A 21,384-nucleotide genomic window follows, 5' to 3' on the forward strand; every position below is an offset into this window, starting at 1 on the left:
TAGCACAGTATTGTCCAGAAGTAATGTAGGCCACTAAGCAACACAGTATGTCCACTAACTGTACTGTGGACATGGATGTATATGTACTTGCACATACTCGTAACGTTGTTCTATGTGTCGCGCAGAGTTGCGCTCAAAGGGAACCCTGTAGACCTGTTTCATCCTCATCTGTTGGCGCCGGAGAACTCTGTCTATTGTGGACACGCTGACAGCATCAATGTTCTCAAAGTTTACATTATGTGCAATGACTTTGTCTCTGATCTCTCGGAGTCTAATGCAGTTGTTCTCACGGACCATATCTGCAATGAGGGTTTCTTGTGCCGCTGTGAATATGGCAACCCTCCCACCTCTATGTGGCATCCTTTCAGCTCTAAAGAAAGAAACATGTGTTGTCAATTGACTGATTTATATGTAAAACTACATGTAAAGTAACAGACCACTTTCACAGGCCTGTAAAACTGTAGTGTGACAAAGAAAGCAATAGCGTACTATACCTGTTGTGTTGTCTAAATGCCTTGATAATGGTGGCCACGGTGAACCTACTCAGGTTTGGATGTACTCTTCATCCCGCTTCAGCCATTGTCATGCCATGGCCAATGACATGATCAATTACTGTTGCTCGCATATCATCTGTTATGATGGTGCGAGGTTGTCTTCTTCTCCCACCTGGACCTTCTCCTCTCTCTTGTTGGCCTCCTTCTCTTCCTCCTCTGCTCCGAACTCCTCTTCTTCTTAGGCCTTCACCTCTTCCTCCTCTGATCTCAACCCCTCTTCCTCTTTGGCCTGCAGCTCTTCTCCTTCCGCACACTCGAATGCCTTCATCCATTGTGATTGTTTGGCATCTTCACCAAACTATGCTTTTATAGGTGGGGTCACATCATTAGCAACGGGTGTCTTCAATTTTGAGTCGTTGTGTGTAGTGACTGACGCCAGGTGTGTTCCCTGTGTTCAAAGATTGGTGACTGTGGCAAGCATTTTGCATCACATGGGCTTTCATTTGAGAATATGAGCAGAGTTGTTTTGCAACATGTGTTTTAGCAAGGAAAAATGTGTTTAGATTTATGAGTACAGAGGGTTGTGTTTTGTGAATTGTGTCTTCATGTGACATGTGTTTATGGTACTGGAATATGGTGGCTACATTTAGTAAATGTGTTTAGACTACTGGTCATTTGGGTTACAGGATTGGCTTTTGTGTTTTAGCATTTGAGAAAAACTGTATTATAACCATCAAATGGTTAGAGTATAAATGACAGCAAAATGGTTAAAAAAACAACCAGGTTAGTCCAAAGGTCACAAATTATAACCACAGTTTTCCGTTTTGCTGGAAGATCTCTCTTCCTTCTCAGGCTTTGTGCTAAATGGCTTCTGGCTTCAGGGATATACAGTTTGGTCCACAAGGTTTTGTAATTTTGTACACCAACACAATGGAGTTTAAATCAAATAATCAAGATATGACTAAAGTACAGACTTTCAGCTTTAGTTTAAGAGGTTTAGTAAGAGTATCACATCAAGTGTTTAAGCGTTAAAGCCAGTTATTCTACTCTTTAATCTGACTTATAGCATTTGGGTGCATATTTTGGCCATGCTTAACAATGGAGTCAAAATACAAACAAATATTAATTACAATTTAATCATAATGCAAATCCACAACATATAAACCACAATAAGTCAGGTTTTAACAGTGAAAAGTCCTTCGTTTCATTTTTACACACGTTGTCAGATATAATTTGGAGTTTGATGCAACCTTGCAGTTTATAAGATGGATCATTTTATCAGATACTCTCATGCAGGTGAGTATCCTGTGCAGAGGTTTGATATTTAACAGCTGAATTCTTCTTTAGTCGATCAGCTCTCAGTCTCATCAGGTCAAAACATGCCTTTGTATTTGAGCTTGTCTTCTTCGTTCTTCTCTTCCATACGCATGTTAAGTATGGCCACTTCCTTCTTAACAGCCTTTTTCATGCCCGGGTTCAGGTCCAGCACCCTGCTGAAATCCTGCCGGGCCTCCGCCTCGTTCCACACCTCCACGTGGGCCTTCCCTCGCAGGTAGTAGGCCTTAACTATGCCTGCAGGACAAATATAAGCTTGTTTGTTTATGCATTTGCAAGCAGGCAGTCATACGATAGAAATATGCAGCTCTGCAGTGAGAGAAGACATAACTGACATAACCGTTTAGGTCTATGAATGATAAAAACACGCACAGGCACCAGGATCAGACTTTAACGGGACTATGCAACCTGCAATTACAAGCGTCATAAAAAAATTCACACGCTCATTCTCACAGTATGAAAACATGCCTGGCATATAAAAAAGCCTGAATAAACTGTAAACCATGTGACAGTCTTTCACAACTGGCTGGAAAGTGTGATAATACTCTTGGCAAAGAATTCTCCCCCTGCTTTAAGATCCCTCGCTTGCTCGAGTTAAAAAGCTTGTGATGAGTGACAAACCTGGGTGCTGATTGATAATGTCGGTTGTGTGCTCAATGACCTCGTAGTACTCCTCCATGCGGAGCAAACATTGGCAGTAGTTAAGTGTTAAAGTGTTGGCCATCTTCTCCAGCTTCATCCATGGGACATCCCATGCTTTCTCCTGATAAGGGAGGAAGAGGTTCAAAGTCATGCCTATAATGATGAAAAATCAGTGCTTTGTAAAGGAATTTCTTTATGGAGGAAAATAAAATTCTGCCTTGGATCCATTTTTTGAAGTATTAACCTTGGTCTGAACATTTTTAATGCAGATGATGGCCTCCTTGTATTTCTGTGTGGCTTCTTGGTAACGTCCCTGTTTGTAGAGTTTGTTTCCCTGGCCGTGCAGCACGGGAACGGCCTTCAGCCTCTCCTCATCACTCAGAGCCCACGTCTCCCTGTCGTACTCGCTGGGCTGCTGCACCTGTCAGCCACACGTGCACATACACGGACTTCAGTTTTCCATCAATTATACTACAGAGCCGGGATGTCAAACATAAGGCCTGAGGGCCAAAATAGACCTGGCAAAGACTCCAATCCCGGCTACCAGAACTTGTTCCCTAATTTTAAATATTTATTTCTCACAACTCACAAGAGTCATACTGACAGATTTCTTTCATTTACTACAGCAGTGTTTCTTTGTTATGCAGAAAAACTGAGATATACTTTGAAATCTTTTTCTAATACTCAGACATCTCAGGGATTAAGTGTGAAATTAAACTTCTTTATACTGACAGCCCATTTATGATCAAAGTGTACAGTGAGTTTGACATCCCCGTCTAGATATGCTAAACCCCTTTAATGCAAATATATTCCTAATTTAAAAGGCATTTATTTGGTAGGCGAGCTTGCAGGTTGTCTTTCTTCTTTCTCACCTTGAGCAGCTCCAGGACGAAGTAGAGCGGCTTTGGTTCCTTCATCAGCTCATCCAGGTCTTCATAGCCAAGGCTGTGGTAGGCAAACATGTTGGCCATGCCGCACGTATGGATGTGCCAGTCGACTGGGTCTTTGCCCTCAGCGATGCGCCGCATGCTTTTGGACACCAGTGGATAGACACCAGTGTGCTGGAAAGGAGGATCACAAGGTGATACAAGACTTAAAGTGACTGAGGTGGATCACGAAACAGTCCATGACTTTTAGTCTGTGCCTCATGAGTTTTTTTTACATTATTTGGTGTCTTTGAAATGGCTGTCTGTTAAATATTTATATGTTTTATGGTGATATGGCATCATTCAGCAACTAAAAAAAACACTGTTATCGTTCTGACTGAACATTGCTCATACATTATAATAAATAATAATAATAATGGATTGCATTTATATACATAATTTACACCAAATGAACAGGTTTAAAGATGCTTAGAAGCTGAACTGTGATCACACTCATATTCATTGTGACACTATTAATTCTGCTCTAATAATCCAGCACAGAGATATAATTTTATTGCTTGAAAAGTAACAGGACAGCCCTTTGAAACACGCCATACATATTACTTTTAATTGTTTCCCTATTGATCTGTCCAGGGTGTGCCCCGCCTCTCGCCCTGTGGTAGCTGGGATGAGCTCCAGGATGTTTGCCTATTTAATGTGTGTTTCTGTTTTAAATCCCGCCTGTTTTAAGCTGACACGTAAACACAAAGAATTTCATTATGTGACTGCATAATTACAATAAAGAATCTTGAAGCTTTGCACTAAACATTTTACATTGAGTTACTCAGCATTCCCTGGAGCTTGTTTTCTTAACAAGTTATGTTTGCCCTCTGCTGGGTGAAGAGTGGCAGCGCACGACACAGCCAGTGGAGCAGGCTATGTCGTGCAGACGTGTTGTTTGGAGTGAATAAAAGCTCTAAGCCCCATCAAATCTAATCAGAGTGGAGGGGAGTCAGTAGTGCTGATTCAGCAGGAGTCAGAGCCGATTAGGGAAAAGTGAGGCTGCTGCGGATTAATGACAGTATGCCTCGATCCATCTGTCTCTTGCACACACACACACACACACACACACACACACACACACACACACACACACACACATACATGCGCTAGCATAAAAAGTTAAAAAGTTATGGATTACATAACATGTGACAACATATTCTGAGGTAGCATGTCTATATTATAAAGCCTGTTGCAGGGATCGATCTGTTTATCTGTTAGTTTTTATCTGTCTTTGTTTACCTGTATGAGATGACATTATTCATAAAAACAATCATATATTCAGTGAATTAAAAGTAAAACTTTAGCCGGTACCCGACTTGTTATTATTGCTGCATGAATGTTTGTTTAAAACCACAAAATGATGATTTAGTTTTTCTTCTAACCCAAAAGTTATGAAGACTTGTGTGTCCCATATATACCTTAACCTTCAACCTCTATATCTGGAACACATCCTGTGTTATTTTGTTTCCTTGTTATTTGAAGCATTGTTTATAACTCACACATCTGCAGCATGATGTCATTCTGTCTGCACGGACACACTTTTCAGACTAAGTTTGGATCAACAGGATGTAATCCACTTTGAGTTAGACGAGTGAGAAAATTAGGGAGCGTGCAATCAAATAAATACAAAACCAAAGCTTTTATTAGCACTTACAACGGTGTCACACCAGAACTCCGCCACTTCACCGATCCTCATAGAGGACAACAGGGTCTCCCAGATGTCCAGCTTAAACATGTTGCCAATCACTATCTCCATGGGTGTTCCAACCGCTTTGCTGTCATCTATCACCGTGCGCTCGTCGTCACACAGCTGCGTGCGGAAGTGGAAGGTCACCTGGATAAATAGTAAGGAGAAAAAGGCCCATGCCGTGTGAATCTGCTACATACAGTAGAGTCGCCTGTTATTTCTTCATATTTGCTAGGAAAATAGGAAATAGTTAAGTGTTTTATTGAAACGTGCAAACGTAATGGAAAAACACAATATAGAAGGTTTGTACAAAAATGAAGCCACTGTCAATCAAATGCTTTCCTGATGGTGCTGCATGATGGATCAAAATCTGCCTGAACTCATCTCCATTCATAATTTCACCAATTTTAACAAGATCGCCAACACCCTTAAACCACTAAAGAGCCTCTGTGTTCTCCTGAGCTGAACCAAAAATGTCAAATTTGAATTCATCACTCCATCAAACCTGTTGGACCTGATTTTCAGTCCAGTTCTTGTGCAGTTTTGCACCCCTCAGCCTTTTCCCCTCCTCTTTCCCTTCTATAAGAATAGCTTATTAACAGCCACCCTTCCACTGATTTCAGATGAGGCTTCAGATTTTCTCCTATTCTTAAAGACATGAATTTCAGATACTGTTTATGTTATCCGGTGTCTTTCAGGGACACATTGTATACCACGAGGAGATATACCAAGTTTTCAGCTAACAGCTCTTTGGCAATCACCTGTTGGTGCAAAAATAAAATTTTATGTCTGTCAAACTGTGTTATCTTTGGCATTTTTCATAGATTCAACAAAAGAAATTGGAACAAATGATTTGCTTTTGCAACCGGCTGCTGGTAAAAAAGTGCCTAAAGACACAATTTAAAATAGTCTCTTTGCTACGTTGACTGTTGTGTGTAGCCACAACACTGGTTGATCTCTTGACTTAGGTGCCTTTTTATATGACGAGGACTGGGCTGAAAATGTAAAAGCAGCCAATGTCCAAAGGAACAGTTTTAAAAGAGCTTCAGAAAGCCTCAAGACCACTTTAAAAATGACAAAAAAGTCTGGCTTCTTGGAAGCAAAAGATAAAGAAATTAAGGTTGACTCAAGATTTTTACACAGTACTTTACAGAAGTATTCAAACCTCAGTGATGAGAAAAGATATTATGGTGAAATATGGGTCTGAATAACAGTGAAATTTGAGCATCTCAACAAAAATGTTACGTCACGAGCTTCACACAGCTCAGTTACTCAACAAAGGAGACAGACAGGAGGAAGGTCACACATGCCAAGGTTGCCTGGTTCTGTAATATCCAAGGAATGGAAACCTTTTAAAAGAACTGTGTGCAAGCTGTAGTAACAAAGAAAAACCAGTTCTTTAATGCGCAGCACCAGTACAATTCATCAATGAGTTCATGACCCTTGTGAAAGGCTTCAGTGGCACATGAGAAACGAGTAGTAAACATTATTAGGAAAACACAAGAACAGGGTATGAGACAGTCAGTTAGCCTCGATCAGGAGTGACACATAATGTAACTGAGATAAGGAGAACTTCATACGTCTTTAACGTCCAAGCCATTTTTTCAAATTCAGTCTTATAATTTATTTTGTCATAAAATAAAATTAAAATCTCATTAAAATGTTATAAACCGCTACATCTTCTATCGACCTCTACTGGCAATAACTTGGGAACTGCAGTAACTTGAGCATGCTCATCCCTCTTTGCCCCTCCTGCGGCGCTTTGAATTATTAAATAATAAGCACAAAGTATGGAGATAAAATCCATAAATTGCAAGTAAGAAGGGCATCATCGTCAGCACCATTATCATCAAATGGTTCATATATTTAAAAAGCTAAATATATGAACTTCTGTACTCTGTTGTTCAACTTTCTGAACTGTGTTCCTTTATTGTTAATTTTGTGTATATTAAAATACTACTTCAAGGAAGTGCAACACACAGTTAGCTCCTGAACTCATTGTGCAGACAGTCATTCTGTTCCTTTGTAACTAAAAAAAAGGTACATCTGCTCTGCTTAAAATCAAAATTAGCCACAGACAACAGTGTTATAACAGAGTCGCTGCCTTCCTTCTTCTGCATGGTCTTGTGATGCTGATGACACTATGATAATTATGTGCACATATTAAAACTGCAGTTTTAGTATGAGTTATATTTCTCGCTTTGTGAGTTATAATTTTAATTTAACCTATCACATGAAAAATGGTCAAATACGATTAATTTTGGGCTCCGGAGACAATATGAAGTCAAATGTTTTTTTATGCCTATCCGTGGTAGAATAATCCAAAAGTTTAAATGAAGTCGGCCTACAGTACCTTCACTCCTGTGACAAACTTTGGAATGTCTCCACTCCCTCCATGCAGGATAGTTTTCTTAATTCCTTCTGATCCCAGCAGGAGTGCGTCTTTCATATCCGACATCTTTACCTCGCCTTAAATTACAAAGCATATATCTCACACAGAGGTTTGTGTCTGTGTTGTGATGGGTACAATATATGTAAAAGCTTGTTGATGATTTGGCGGTGTCGATTGTGGTGGATTAGTTTAGGCAGAGATAATGAGATTAGAAACTTCTCCTCCTCTCCTTATGTCCCATCATCCCTCTGTAGCACTCATCCTCAGCACTTTCTCTAAACACCCAGGAAACCTCCAGAAAGAGGACGATAACAAATGAAACAACAATCCAGGACTAGATTTAATTGGGATGGATTTAAGTTTCTTTAGATTTAATGTCAACATTTGCCTGGATGAAAAGTCCTAATGTGCGTGTTTAACTGTGTGTTTGTGTGTGTGTTTGTGCTAGAGATAAAACATGAAAAGAAAACGCTGTACAGGTCTACAAGAGCAAAACTGGAATGGTTTCCATTCCAGAGGAAATTTCCAGGATTTATGTGGATGTGGTGATCCAAACAATGCAGAGAATACTGAGAAATGGTGGAGCAGACAATTACTCTATGGACTCCTTGACCTTGTCTATGAAACATCTGTCTCCCATCTGTGCAGTGCCTGTGTGCATGTGTGCGGGTGTGTTATCCAAGTGCCCCGTAGTGTTTGCTAACAAAGTCTGCAAGCAGTTTGAGGGGGCAATTATTCCCAAGCATTACCCAGTGTTAATGTCTTATTCCATACTAATGGCACAAATAGAAAACCCAATAACTGCACCTTGGCAACGCTCACAATTGTGTAACTTTATAGGCTTGTGTTTCCTCTGTGCAACAACATGGAAAAGTCAGTGTTTCGCATTGAATTATCAAGCGAGGCAGCTGTCTAATCTCTGTTCAAATAAGACCTCTATATCCCTGGAAAATGCTGCAACCTTCTATCAGGTTTGCCTTTTTCCCCCCACTGATGTGACAAACAGGATTGGGCAATAGTTCGGTATGTACTTGGCAGCTGCTCAAGGTAAAGGCAGAGTTCACCCCCTCTTGTGGAAGACCTGGGCAGTGCAGCAGGAGTTTGCCCGCTTCTAGATCGTATTGCATCTGATTTGAAAGTAAAGCTCTTAGAGGGAATCACGTGTAAAGCTGGCCTTTACAAACAAACTATTTACACAGTCTTGTGGCACAGAGGTGCTTATGTTAACTAAAACCTTCACAAACACATTTAAATGTCAGTTACAAAAAAATAAATAAATAAATTTCTCCTTCTTCTACATTCTCCCTGCCCTGTCTTCTCTCCTTTTCGAAAGTGAAATGCTGAAAATGCAACATGGGTCCATGGCAGAGTGCCTCTCTCGGATGGCAGATTTGTGTTGCTATAGTTACAGCCTTTTGCATCATCATATCTCTGAGTTTAGAGGAACAATCTATCGCTGGAGTCCTATAATTACTCATAAACCTGATAGCACGTCCCAAGAGAGGTTTCAGATTTAAAGTCATGTGTATCACCATTTCTGGTCATTTCTTAAATAAAAAAAAACAAAAAACAACAACAACAAAAAACATCTGACCTGCTGGAGAGGTAATACTATCACAGCAGTTTCTGTTATATCCGCTTTGTGTCAGAGTGACTCATATTTCTTGCGTCACAACGCCTACACCTTGTTCTATTGCTCTGCCTATGGTCCATTTGTGTGTGTGTGTGTGTGTGTGTGCGTGCAAGCACGTCAGAATTTTCTGCATGTACATTGTAGCGTGGGAAATTGAATGCGCCACTTTGATGAACCACATGCTTGCATAGCTTTGAGAATGGGTTCATCTACAAGTAGTCCTGCCAACAGGCAGCACAACCCAGTCTCTGCCATATTTGGGTTCTTCTGGAAACTAATTGGTGATGCAGTAGTTCCACCTTAAGTAAGTAATACTCTATTTCTGGAAAGCACAGTCATGGATTTCCTGGGGTGGAGCTGTTCACTTTGTAAAAAGCCTTTCATTCATATACATAACACACGTGGGAGGACTTCCTCCATGACGCACACTATATACGCACATAGAATAATGTTTATGGATGTGTACACCATTTGTGCTTCTGCTGCTGCTGGGAACAAAGCACAAAGAGTAAACAGGAGACAGGCGAGCGATAGCTCGATTACCCTTTCTTTCTCTTTGAGATTGACACTTAGAGCTCATCAGGCAGATGCAAAAGGAGGAGGAACAGACACTGAGGGGAGGTTTGGAGCCAGCACACAAGAGCAGGAGACATCAAACACATGCATGCACATACACATATGTTTTATAGAATGGTCACTTTGAAAGTGCACCAAAGTGCTGAAACACAGAACAAAAAGAAAGGGTTTAAAAAAATAAAATAAAACACAAAGTGAGTAAAAATAAAACCAAATGACACCCAGTGTAAGGAAGTGTAAGGAAGCAAATATGGGGGACATGAGGTCTTGTTTGTATGTGCCAATTAACAGCCATGCCTCTGGGTTTTGGATCTAGTTAAAGTTGACTATGTAAGCAATGACACCTGGACAACTGTTACAAAAAATGAAGTTGAGATGAAACTGAGCAATGGATTACCATCTGAAAGTCTCTGAAGCTCAGAAATGGCTTTACCTTTGCAGGTAGCTGAAAAAAGATAACTTTAATGAGAGCATTTATGTATTTATTTACGTGTTTATTTAAAAAAATATAAATCCTCAAAAGGCAGAGATTGTGGAGGTTAGGAGTTCCAGTCACAATGATTAACAAAATTATGTGTTAACATCAGTCTTTTTTTTTGTCATGGGCCACAACAACCAACTTTGATCTTAAGTGGGCAGGAACGAACTATGTGATTACATAAAACGTTCTCTTAGTTCATTGCTCACATCGTACTGTAATTATGAAATATAACGTTTTTGTTAATTCACAGAAAATGTAATTGTTTATCTATTACTTTGGTGTAGTATGAATGGCAATGGCAGGGTTGGTCTTTATCAATAGAAAAAGCTTTAAAACTGTGAAAACGCAGGTAAAAATCTATGCAGTTGTTCACATTTTCCAAAGGTGTCCAGTGGGCTGGATTGGAGTCTTTGCCAGGCCAATTCTGGCCCCCAGGCTGTATATTTGACACCCCTGCTTTACACAGTCCACTGAGGCCCTTGGAGGAGTCATGGATTTACGTTTCAGTAGCTGGTAAATCAGTGAGTCATCTGCATAACAATGAAACAATGATATGCATGCTGGGTCAAGGATGGACCGTGATAAAAAATAAATCTTTAAGTAAACTGACCTACTTTACAAATTTAATAGTAATTTTAATGTCAGACATCCTCGTTTACCTGATACGTGCTTTCACTTTTGAAACAATGGTTTGATTTTGCCACCAAAAGATTGTCTCATTTTACTGAAACCTATCCTCCCATTTTCTCCTGCTTACCCAATTCAGGATGGTGGTCTTGGGGGGGCTGGAGACTATCCCAGCTGCCATGGGTTGAGAGGTGAGGCACAGCCTGGACAGGTTGTCAGTCTGTCGGAGGGCTAACACAGAGACACAGACAACCACTGAGGCTCACATTCACACCCATGGTCAATACAGCCGGAGAACGCACAGGGAGAAGGTAGAATGGCCTCTGCTGGCCTTTGACACAGCAGACATGAAGCATTAGAAGTTATGTAGTCAGGTGTATTTTCACCTCAGAGTCAGTTCAGTATTCAGTTATTTTAATTCTGTTTTTGCTCTCCATCAGATATTACTGAAGGAGTTATCTGAAGGAAATATCTGAGACTTCTTGAAAAAATATATTTAAAAATATTTTGCTATGCTTTAAGATTTAACAACATACAGCAAAAGCAGCCATACACTGTATGCATGCAAAACTTGTACTTTTCGGTGAAGGATCGAAATAGTTCTCCCACTGCTGACAATACAGAGCAGGTTCATGGGACTGCGTCACAGACCGTCTATCGCTTCTGTGTTTATGCATGTGCACATCTCTCAGGTTTAGGAGAAGTGACAGAATCGATGGTTACGTGGTGAATCACAGCCTCCCTGGTCACTTCCACAGAAATGCTTCCTCGAATCGCCAGAGAAAAACTGATCGAGTGTAAACCTCTCTGCAAAGCACATGCAAGCGTCCTGTTCAGCCCAGAGTCAGTAACCTCAACTGGAAGTCTTGATCATACACAAATGCGAAGGCTCATGCACACTAGTGTTTTGAGGTTTGATCTGCTTTGACTTTGAAAGGAAAACTTTCAACCTACCTTTTTTCCTACTTAGTTGAATAGATGAATGTTTTTTTATTATTTAATTTTTTCTTTTGGAAAGCTAATTGCATAAGAGATGGCTTACATTTAGAATCTAGGTTAGAGAACCTCAACCTTTTTGTTTAGATTAATGATAATTTGAGACCTGCCAAATACTTATGTAAAGAATGACTTTGTTCAGGCCAGTGCATTGAACTGTTTGTGGGTTTCTGTAAATTAGCCCCACTTTGACATCATTATTTTAAAAGGATGATTGTGGTATCAATTGCGCATACAGCAAGTGTTCACTGATGAGTGGTAGTAGAGTACTGGTATATATTTAGCTCTCAGACCTCTCTTCTGTGGAACCAGCTCCCAGTTTGGATTTGGCAGACAGACACCCTCTCTACTAGATTAGTGTGTCTTCTGTCCTGTCTTCCTGTTAAAAGGGAGTTTTTCCTTCCTGCTGGTGCCAAGCAACATTTTGTTGTGATTTGGTACTATTTAAACAAAGCAGAGCTGAAATTAAAAAAAAAAAAGTATTATTAAATGCAGCTGTAATGCTTTTGTAGTATTGTTTCTACAGATTGAATTCCATTCGAGCTCTTTCAATTTTATTTTGGTGTAAATCTTGAAGGAGGTGATTTTGTGCAGTAAAGATCTTATAAAGTTTAAATCTGTTCAAGGAATGATGGATGCTTCTTAAATGGAGGGTGAATGGAGTCAAGGTTGCACTGAGCCAATACTCTGCTTCTGTGACAGTTAGAGTATGAACATAATCTGTCTGAACTTTGGCTAAGTCTCTCCCCGTGAGGCCACTGATACCAGTTTTAATATCAAATTGTCTCTTTCTAGACTGATTAGTTATTAATTCACAACACTTTCAACTCCTATAAAATTGTTATGTCTCTTAAAGTCACCCAACATTGTTTCAGTGTTATCCTCTGCATATCTTGGCTACAACAATAAACATCCTTTATTTTTATACCTTTTGTAATACACTATAATGATAAAAGTATCATTATAGTGTATTACACATTACACCTACAGGAGCTTTTATGTCATCAAATTCTAAACCAATCCCCTTTGCCGCTATATAGGCTTCCACTTTTCTCAGAAGGCTTTATTCAAGATTTTGGAGTGTGTTTGTGGGGATTTCTGCCCATTAATTAAGCTATAGAGGTCAGACACTGATGTTGGACGGGCTGACTCACAGTCTCCGTTCTAGTTCATCCCACAGGTGTTCGATGGGGTCCAGGCCAGGGCTTTGTGCAGTCCTGTTAAGTTCTTCCACACCAAACTTATCCAACCATGCCTTTATGGAACTTGCTTTGTGCACCGAGGCATAGTCATGCTGGAACAGAAAAGGGTCTTCCCCAAACTCTTCCCATAAAGTTTGAAGCATAGAATAAAATGTCTTGGTAAGCTGAAGCATTAAGATGTCCCTTCACTAGAACCAAGAAACCTAGTCCAACCCCAGCAAAAACAATGATTAAGAGGAGGAGAGAGGAGAATACATCTGTCCATACAGTGTAAGTCAATGTGTTGCCTGAACAGGTAAAGAGGCAAATGTCTGAATAACTGATGGAATAATAGTGTTTGCACCACAATCCACAATAACACCTTAGGTCAAAAGCACATATGTTGCATTAGATCATCCAAATATGTGGTGCAAAAAGTTAGCATAAAAAAATAGGGGCAATTATGTGCTTTAATACCCTTTTAGGTTCCTACCATTTGCAGCCTTTTTTAGTGCCTTTGCTTTGTGCTAGCAGAACATGGTGCACGTGAATCTACAATGGTACATTTTAGTCTGTGTAAGGTTACTAATCACTCAAGTGCTACTTAAGCAGAATAAACGTGCGGGCTTTCTTGTGTGTGAATTCAAAACTGCTGTTAAAAATAATGGCACATTTCCTTTTTAGCCTGTTAGATTAGAACTGTTAAGATTCCCAATGCATCGCTCATATTTCCTCTAAAGATTTCAAAAGGATAAGCAAGATGGCAGCAGTTCAACCAAGCCAGTCAAATCCTTCAGCCACAAGGGATTTCATATTTGGATCTCATATTGAATGTTTTTTTTTTAAAACTGCGTGTACACTATATTTACCAAATGGAGGAAAGCTGTGGACAAAAATGACATTCATAGATTACAGATGACTGTGGAATTCAAGAAATCATGTTCAGGACTAAAGCTGTGGATAAATTGCTTCCAGTCCTTACTTCCATATATTTTTCCACATATTTCTAAACTCAAAGTTTTTTAAAAGGATTGTCACAAATCTAAAAAGACTGTGTAACTTCCAACTAGCCTTACAAAATGTAGCTTTGAGTCAATAAGAAGGGGAAACAAAAACAAAACAAAAGCCAAAAGTAATATTTGTTTTTCCATATTTAACGAATAAGGAAATTATGTGAGAGATATGTTTTTGTCTCTTGTTTAAATCCACTCATGGAGCAGAAGATTCTTGTGACTGTGACGTCTTGTCATGCAGAGAAGACAAAATCAGAGGTGACTGCTTTCTAAACCACTGAGACAGAGGACTTTTGGCCCTGCAGTACCTTTTCCGACCAACAGGAGGACTTCTAGGTTGCTGGCTGTGTGTGTGTTTGCATGTGTGTACATTTTGTGCCGTAGCTGTCCTGACTTGCAAATTTCTCAGGAACAGCCTGCACTGGAGTCTTGTGAAGTCATGCAGCGGGTAACGAGAGGCGAGAAGTTTCTAGAATATCACATTTGCTGAGATTCGTGAGGTGCACACATCAGTACCTGCACTTTGATGACACCTCAGTTTACATGGAGGAAATTAAATACACAGTGCTCACTAACTGATTATTTCCTCACACGAGCTATATTTTGTACATAAATATGTGTATTGTTTTGCTCTGATATTCACGGCTCCATCCTAATCTCTGCTCTCGTCAGTGCAGCTGGACTTCAGCCCTGCAGCTCTTCCCAGCCTCAGCTCCCCCTGAGAGGGCCCCTGCTGTCCTGCTTGCTGCCTGGCCCCGACCTTTAGCTACATACCAGAACACATAGCAGCAAGGACAAAGGGCAAATGCACATGACACATAAATACACTCTTACAGTACATGCAGGCTCTCGCTTTCTTCTATAATGCAAAGGTGACTATGTGGCACAGGAAATATTGGATATCAGAGTCTGTGATTAGAATCTGTGATAAAAATAAACACACACATATATAATAAATAATACATGCAATTTAATTCCATCCCTTTATCTATCCATCCTCGTCTGCTGATCTAATTCACCAATGAGGCGGAGGGGGCCTGGTGCCCATCCCAGCTGCCATGTGGGTACAAGGCCAGGTACACCCTTGGGCAGGTAACATATCTACCACAGGCCTAACACATACAGACAGACACCTTTCACGCGCACATTAATACCTGCGGCCAAATTATAATCACTAGTAAACCAAAGATTGATGTCTTTGGACTGTGGGAGGAAGCTGGAGTACCCGGAGAAGTACCCAAGTGAAAAGCACTTTCAAAATGCCACATGCACTACCTGTCAATCCAGGGCCTTAGTCAGACACTTAGACTTAATAATTTGGTATTTCTGTATTTTTCATTGTTTTTTTGGGCATTTTGTCCACACGTTTAATATGTTTTAAGCCACTAAAGGCACTAGAGCTTTTGTAGAAAGCTTTTACGTGTGGATACGGAAAACAAATATTTTGCCTTGCAACATCAGAGGTGTCCTGTGTTATTGTTCATAGGCTTTAGGGTTGCCAACTTTTTAACTATCAAATACAGGACACTCTGGTGTGCCAGTGGCACAGTGTACAACCAGCTGGGCATAGTGTAAATATGCACTGTATGTTCATATTCTTATAATAAAAATGCAGCAATGTGTTGGGATTCAGTTTAATCAATACCTCATCTAAAAGAAAGAAAACTACAGTAAATGATAACTGAAATCACATGGGCATTTCCTTTGTAAAATAAGCAAATACTGTAAATATGGGCTTCAATTACCCAGTTTATTAACCTACACAGACCAAACAGCACCTTATTTTTACGACTCGCATATTGCTCCTAACATCTTTTGCATCTACTTTATTGTGTAATATGTTATTAGATTATACTTGATGGCTTGGACCCCAGGAAGACTATTGTGGAAGCTAATGGGGTTCCTTATATATAAATAAACAAATAAATAAATCTGGTGAGCGTAATGTCCCGTATAAAACGGGACAGTTGGCAACCCTAATAGGCTTCAAACTGACCAGCCTTTCTAAGGCTTGAGTTGTATTACTAGCTGCTGCTTTGGCATGCTATGGATTGCACATGACACTGTTTTTCCCTTTTTCAGTTTGTGTGTACATAGCCTAGAAGGGTACTGAACTAAATATAGAAGAAAGTATGGAACAGCTGCCATTTTGTTTTTAGCTTACGCCAGTGCTTCCAGTCTTCCATAGTGGCATATGCTAGTCTAACCACAGTGCTGGGAAGATTACTTTTAAAGTGTATTTCACTGCAGATTACAGAATACATGGCCCAAAATGTAGTTTGTAACTTATTCCATGAAGTTACTCAATGTTGAGTAATGTATTCTGAATACTTTGGATTACTTGATATATTGTCATGCTTTTTACAACTGCATCAATGTACTATTGCTGTGTGATTTATTACTATTACTGAAGGTTACTCACCACCGAGCTAACATTGTTAGCTGAGGGTAGTTCATAGACTGCAGACTTTTAGACTTGATGGATAGCATCAACAATCTGCTAGCTGCAAATAATCATGTGCAGTTCTGAAAGCAATACCAGCTAGATTTTAAAATCTTAATAAAAATGAGTAACAGTTGGGTAGGCATTAGGTAAGGCTACACTTTGTTGCAGTGATCTCGTATAGAAAACAATTTCTGTATCAGTAATATATTTTCTTTATGTCTACTTTCAGAACTACACATGATTATTTGTAGCTAGCAGCTTGTAATGCAGCCTTCAGTAATAGTAATAAATAACACAGCAATAGTACATTGAAGATACTGAAGTGGCACATAACCCAGGTAGCTACCACTAAAACAAGGTAGCTGCAGTAGGCTAATGTTAGTTTTTTAAAAAGAAGTTACTTACAGATGTTTCTTTATGCTGCAGTCTTTTGACACTGAGAGCAGCTTGGTTGCTGGCAAACAGAGTTTGCGTTGGACGATCAGATCAGATTTCGCCCATCCCTTTCTTCTTTAAATGTGAAGTAGTGTTGGAATTTCCAAGTAAGAAATGCCCTTGCACTGCTGGCTCTGTTGTGCTGGCTTCGAGTCCACTGTGTAACTGACGCCACCAACATTAACAGGACGCTTACATTAGAGCCACTTTTTTGTTTTGTTTTGTTTGGGTTTCCAGCAATATGTGGAATTACTAAAACTAACATGAAACAGGAAAAGACCACCGCGTAATCCATTTATTTCAACAAAGTAATTGTATTCTAATTATCACCCATTTAAGTGGTAATACATAACGCTGGTACATGTATTCTGTTACTCCCCAACTCTGTCTAGCCACTATAACTGTAAGCATTGTGGGATATCCTCTAACCTGGATGACAAGAGTGTTAGAATTGTACACCATAAAAAAAGACTAGGACTACTTTTGCTTTTACCCCTGTCCCTGCTGTGGGCCTGGTTGGAGACAACGATTGGACACAACAGTGATTCAGAATTGCCCTTGAGGAACAAAGTGATATTACCAGATGATGTGAACCTATGCTAGCTGATTAGCATGCTAAATCTGGTAAATATCAGTACAACAAACCCCCTAGGCATATTGAAAATTATCTATGTAGTTATGTTTTTGATGTTTAAATATAAAAGTTTGACCCTTTTTCCCAGTAAACAAAGAATTTATACTTTTATGCAAAATCTATGCCACAGGTAGGTCATAACAGCAAACCCTTCACGTAGGCTACGTCATAGTTGCTCCATAGATTCACTGCAGAAATATAAATTAAGTGTAAATGCATTTTACCTTTTCCTTATTATTTAGGTTTAAGTGATTCTCTGCAGAGCATGTTAAAACTGACAATGATTTGGAAGAATTGTGGGATTGAGATAGAACTATAGCAAAAAAATTAAATTAATGCATCAAAGGCTCTTTTAATCTAATTTCCTATCTCCCTTCATCTTAATTAGTTATCTCAAAAGTCCTCAAAAAACACTGGACCCTGCAGTTTCTTTTGACACAACTTGATTATTTCTACTAGCACATGGAATTTTTAAGCTCCAGTCATAGGATTTCCATTAATTAACCAAAGTGTCTTAGTGCAAACCCAGATTATGCCACTGGGTTATTTCTTCCTTTCTTTACAAAGCTCCTCCAAAGTCAGCAAAGACCTTACACAACTGAATAGGCTACTCTTTTCTGACTAGTAACTTTAACATTCAACTCAGTGGAGTTTTAATTTAAGAACAAAGCAGATTAAATGAGCCCTATTATGAAATCCTATAATGAACATATCCTTGAGATTAGTGCTTGGTAAAATGAAGTTTAAGCATCATCTTTAAACTTAAATGAGCTTTAAAATACTCATTTATCTATTATTATTTATAATGGTTTTACTGAAAGTTTGTAATTCAAGTGGGTAACTTGTAGATCACACATCTGTACCTTTAACAACTCATAATAACTCATGATTGTAAATTGTCAAAGGTAACTGGCAGTACAGTTTTGATGAGACAAACACAAAGACATGGAAAATCCTCTTGTGCCATGCTGCGAGCTAATAGAGCTAATTGACCCGACAGATCTATACAGACCTAATCCTATTGCTTACTTTCAACAACAGCTTATTCGACTATTAAGATAAGCCACGCAGATCGCTTTCTCTACCTGCATGACATACAAAATGGAAAAAGAATCCCGTACACAGAGATATATAAGAGAAAAAAAAACAGTAATTACAGGATGTTTCTTGTGACAGAACAAAAGAACAAACAAGTCAGAACATTAAAAATTTTGTCCACACCATATGTGTGTGAAGTGCGTCAGCAAAATCGGAGTTCTGGCTTCGCCTGTTGCTACAGTAGCATGGCAACAAACCCTGATTTCACTGACTGTTTTTCATTTAAGAGCACGCAAGGGCAGAAACATTAAAGGCAATAAAACACATTTTTTAATTTAACAACAAAATTCTTTGCTATAAACAGAGTTCTCCAAATGAGGCACATGCTAGATGCATGATGTTACTTTCCTACTTTTTCATTTATGGTACAAACATTTTTGATGCTATTAACGGCTACAAACAAATACAAAACAACAGATAATTTGTTTTCTACAGAAAACTATATCAATGGTACTTATGCACAATACTTTCTCTCTTTCTTTGCATATGTTTCAGATCATAGAAGAAAATTTTAATCTTAGACGAGGGCAACCAGTTTTTAAATGATAAATTTAATTTATTAAGGAAAAAAAAAACACTTACTTGGCTCTGTCTGAAAAATAATATCCCCCTAAACCTAATATAACTGGCTGCGACAGCTTTGCAGCAAAAACCGCAATCAGCTGCTTGTGATAACTGAAATGAGTCTTTTAGTTGCTGGAGAGGAATTTTTGTTTTTGGACTTTTGGCCCACTCTTCAGAATTGTTTTATTTCAGCCACACTTTTCACACACACAGATTGATTTTCTGGTGTGTTTTGGATCATTGTCCTGTTGCATTACCTGTGTGTTTGAGTGTGTTTCAGGATTTTCTCGTAGAGATCAGAACTCATGGTTCCACCAATTACAGCAAGTCATCCAGGTCCTGAAGCAGCAAAGCAGGCCCAGGCCATCACACTACCACCACCACGTTTGACTGCTGGTATGATGCTCCTGTTCTGAAATACTGTGTCAGTTTTACATCAGATATAACAAGACTCAAAGCAAATGTGAGATGATCCTTTGGTTGTTTCTTTGTCAGCAGTGGTTTTGTCCTTCGAACTCTCTCGTGGATGCCATTTTTGGATGCCAGTCTCTTACTGTTGAATCATGAACTCTGCCCTTAACTTAAGCAAGTGAGGCCTGTAGTTCTTTAGATGTCGCTCTGCGATCTTTTATGATCTCTAGGATGACTCATTGATGCGCTTATCCAGAAGGTCATCCATTTTGGTAGGAAGGTTCACGCCTGTTCCAAGTTTTTTCCGTTTGTGGAGAATGTCTCTTACTGTGGTTCACTGGAGTCCCAGAGCCTCAGAAATGGCTTTGTAACCCTTTCCAGATTAATAAATGTCAATGACTTTGTTTTTCAGCTTCTTCTTTAGATTGTGGCATCATGTGTTGCTTTTTGCGATCTTTTAGCCTGCTTCACTTTGTCAGACAGGTTCTACTTCAGTAATTTCGACAGGTCTGGGAGTAATCAGGCTCGAAGAACTCCAAAGAATGTGGTTAATACTTAATTAATTAATTGGGGCAGGTAATTACTTTTTTCACATTGGGCCAGGTAGGTTTGGATTACGTTTCCCCCTCAGTTAATTAAATCACGATTTAAAAACTATATATTGTATTTGCTCATGAAAAATATGCAAAAATTAAGAAGGGGGATAAATACTTTTTCAAAGCACTGTAGTTGTTATAATTGCTATAACATCAACTTTGGAACTGCTAATATTAGCAATCTTTATAATATTAAAAAAGGCAAAGCTAACTTTAGAGCTTTTTTTTTTTTTTTTTTTAATCTTGTGACTGTAACATCAGTTACTTCTGCAGTCTATCCAAATAGAAACTATAGTAAATTTGAAATCAATAAAAAATATATGGCTTATATTTGTGATTCAGCCTCTTGCTGTAGCATTATTGTTTTGTTCTGGCTTATGTTTTATTATATCTTTGTGTTGTCTGTGTAAGGTATTGTCCGCCCTTTTCTGGTTTAAATTACTTAACGCCATGAAGTCCTCCGGTTACCAAGCCCTGCCTGTTCTGAGAGTTCTGTGCTGTGATCAAGCTATGCCGTCATGACCTTTCCTTCTGGGTCAGTGAGAACATGGGAGAGAAAAGCAGAATATTGAATGCGATTGAAGTGAATCCAACAGAGTGCGACAGGATCGACCTGAGTATTTTCCCTCAACAAGCTGGTCTAATCTGTTGGTTAGACCGGGTCAAGGGATTAAATGGTTGCTGTCCGGTGGCCAACCTATCTGATCTCAACAAACTTAACCTGGCCCAGTCCTTACGACAAAAAGTCTGGCTTACTATCCAATAGAAAAGTCAACCAAACAAATTAAAAAACAGGCAATAAGTGGGTGTTTGTAACACACCTAAATTTGATTAAAAGGTCTTGAAATGTGTATAATATTATTTTACTGTATGGACAAATAACAGGTGAAAGTAAACCTCTTTATTAAAAAAAAACAACAACTTTAACCTGTTGTATTCAGACAAATGCTACAAATGAGAAATCTCTAGTCTATTAGGTTTTGAAATGTGCAACCTGTAGATTGACTCCTACTGATTTTTAGTTTGAACAGCTTCAGGCACACTACATATCTTTAAAAGGAGATTGAGCCTTGCTTTTGGAGCTCTGGAGCTAAACCAAGATATGTGAATAATGCATCGATCCCAGCCTTACAGTATCACAGTTCACTGGTACACTCTGCATGACTGAACACAAACCCAGTGAACTTGGAAGTGTCTGCACTGCCGGGAGAGAT

General features: G+C 39.2%; 1 protein-coding gene across 5 annotated transcripts in view; it reads right to left on the reverse strand.

The window, feature by feature from the left end:
* The window catches only part of aipl1 (aryl hydrocarbon receptor interacting protein-like 1), a 45,522-nt gene that overhangs the window by 360 nt on the left and 23,778 nt on the right, over positions 1 to 21,384 (reverse strand). For 3 of the 5 annotated variants that reach the window (XR_014802184.1, XR_014802183.1, XR_014802182.1), the window contains 5 exons: positions 5,055 to 5,234; positions 3,344 to 3,532; positions 2,716 to 2,892; positions 2,451 to 2,592; positions 88 to 2,066 (listed from right to left, as the gene is read on the reverse strand). Coding sequence is in view for 1 of the 5 variants with exons in the window: in XM_084950409.1 (XP_084806535.1) it covers positions 1,867 to 2,066; positions 2,451 to 2,592; positions 2,716 to 2,892; positions 3,344 to 3,532; positions 5,055 to 5,234; positions 7,441 to 7,545 (993 nt within the window). In the remaining 4 variants the exon portion in view is untranslated. Of the gene's footprint in view, positions 1 to 28; positions 2,067 to 2,450; positions 2,593 to 2,715; positions 2,893 to 3,343; positions 3,533 to 5,054; positions 5,235 to 7,440; positions 7,654 to 21,384 lie in introns of those variants that run through there. The other 2 variants (XR_014802181.1, XM_084950409.1) reach the window with 2 other exon arrangements.

The sequence above is a fragment of the Perissodus microlepis genome, chromosome 14 (genome assembly GCF_051167445.1).
Source record: "Perissodus microlepis isolate ML-2025 ecotype Zambia chromosome 14, ASM5116744v1, whole genome shotgun sequence".
NCBI lineage: Eukaryota > Metazoa > Chordata > Actinopteri > Cichliformes > Cichlidae > Perissodus > Perissodus microlepis.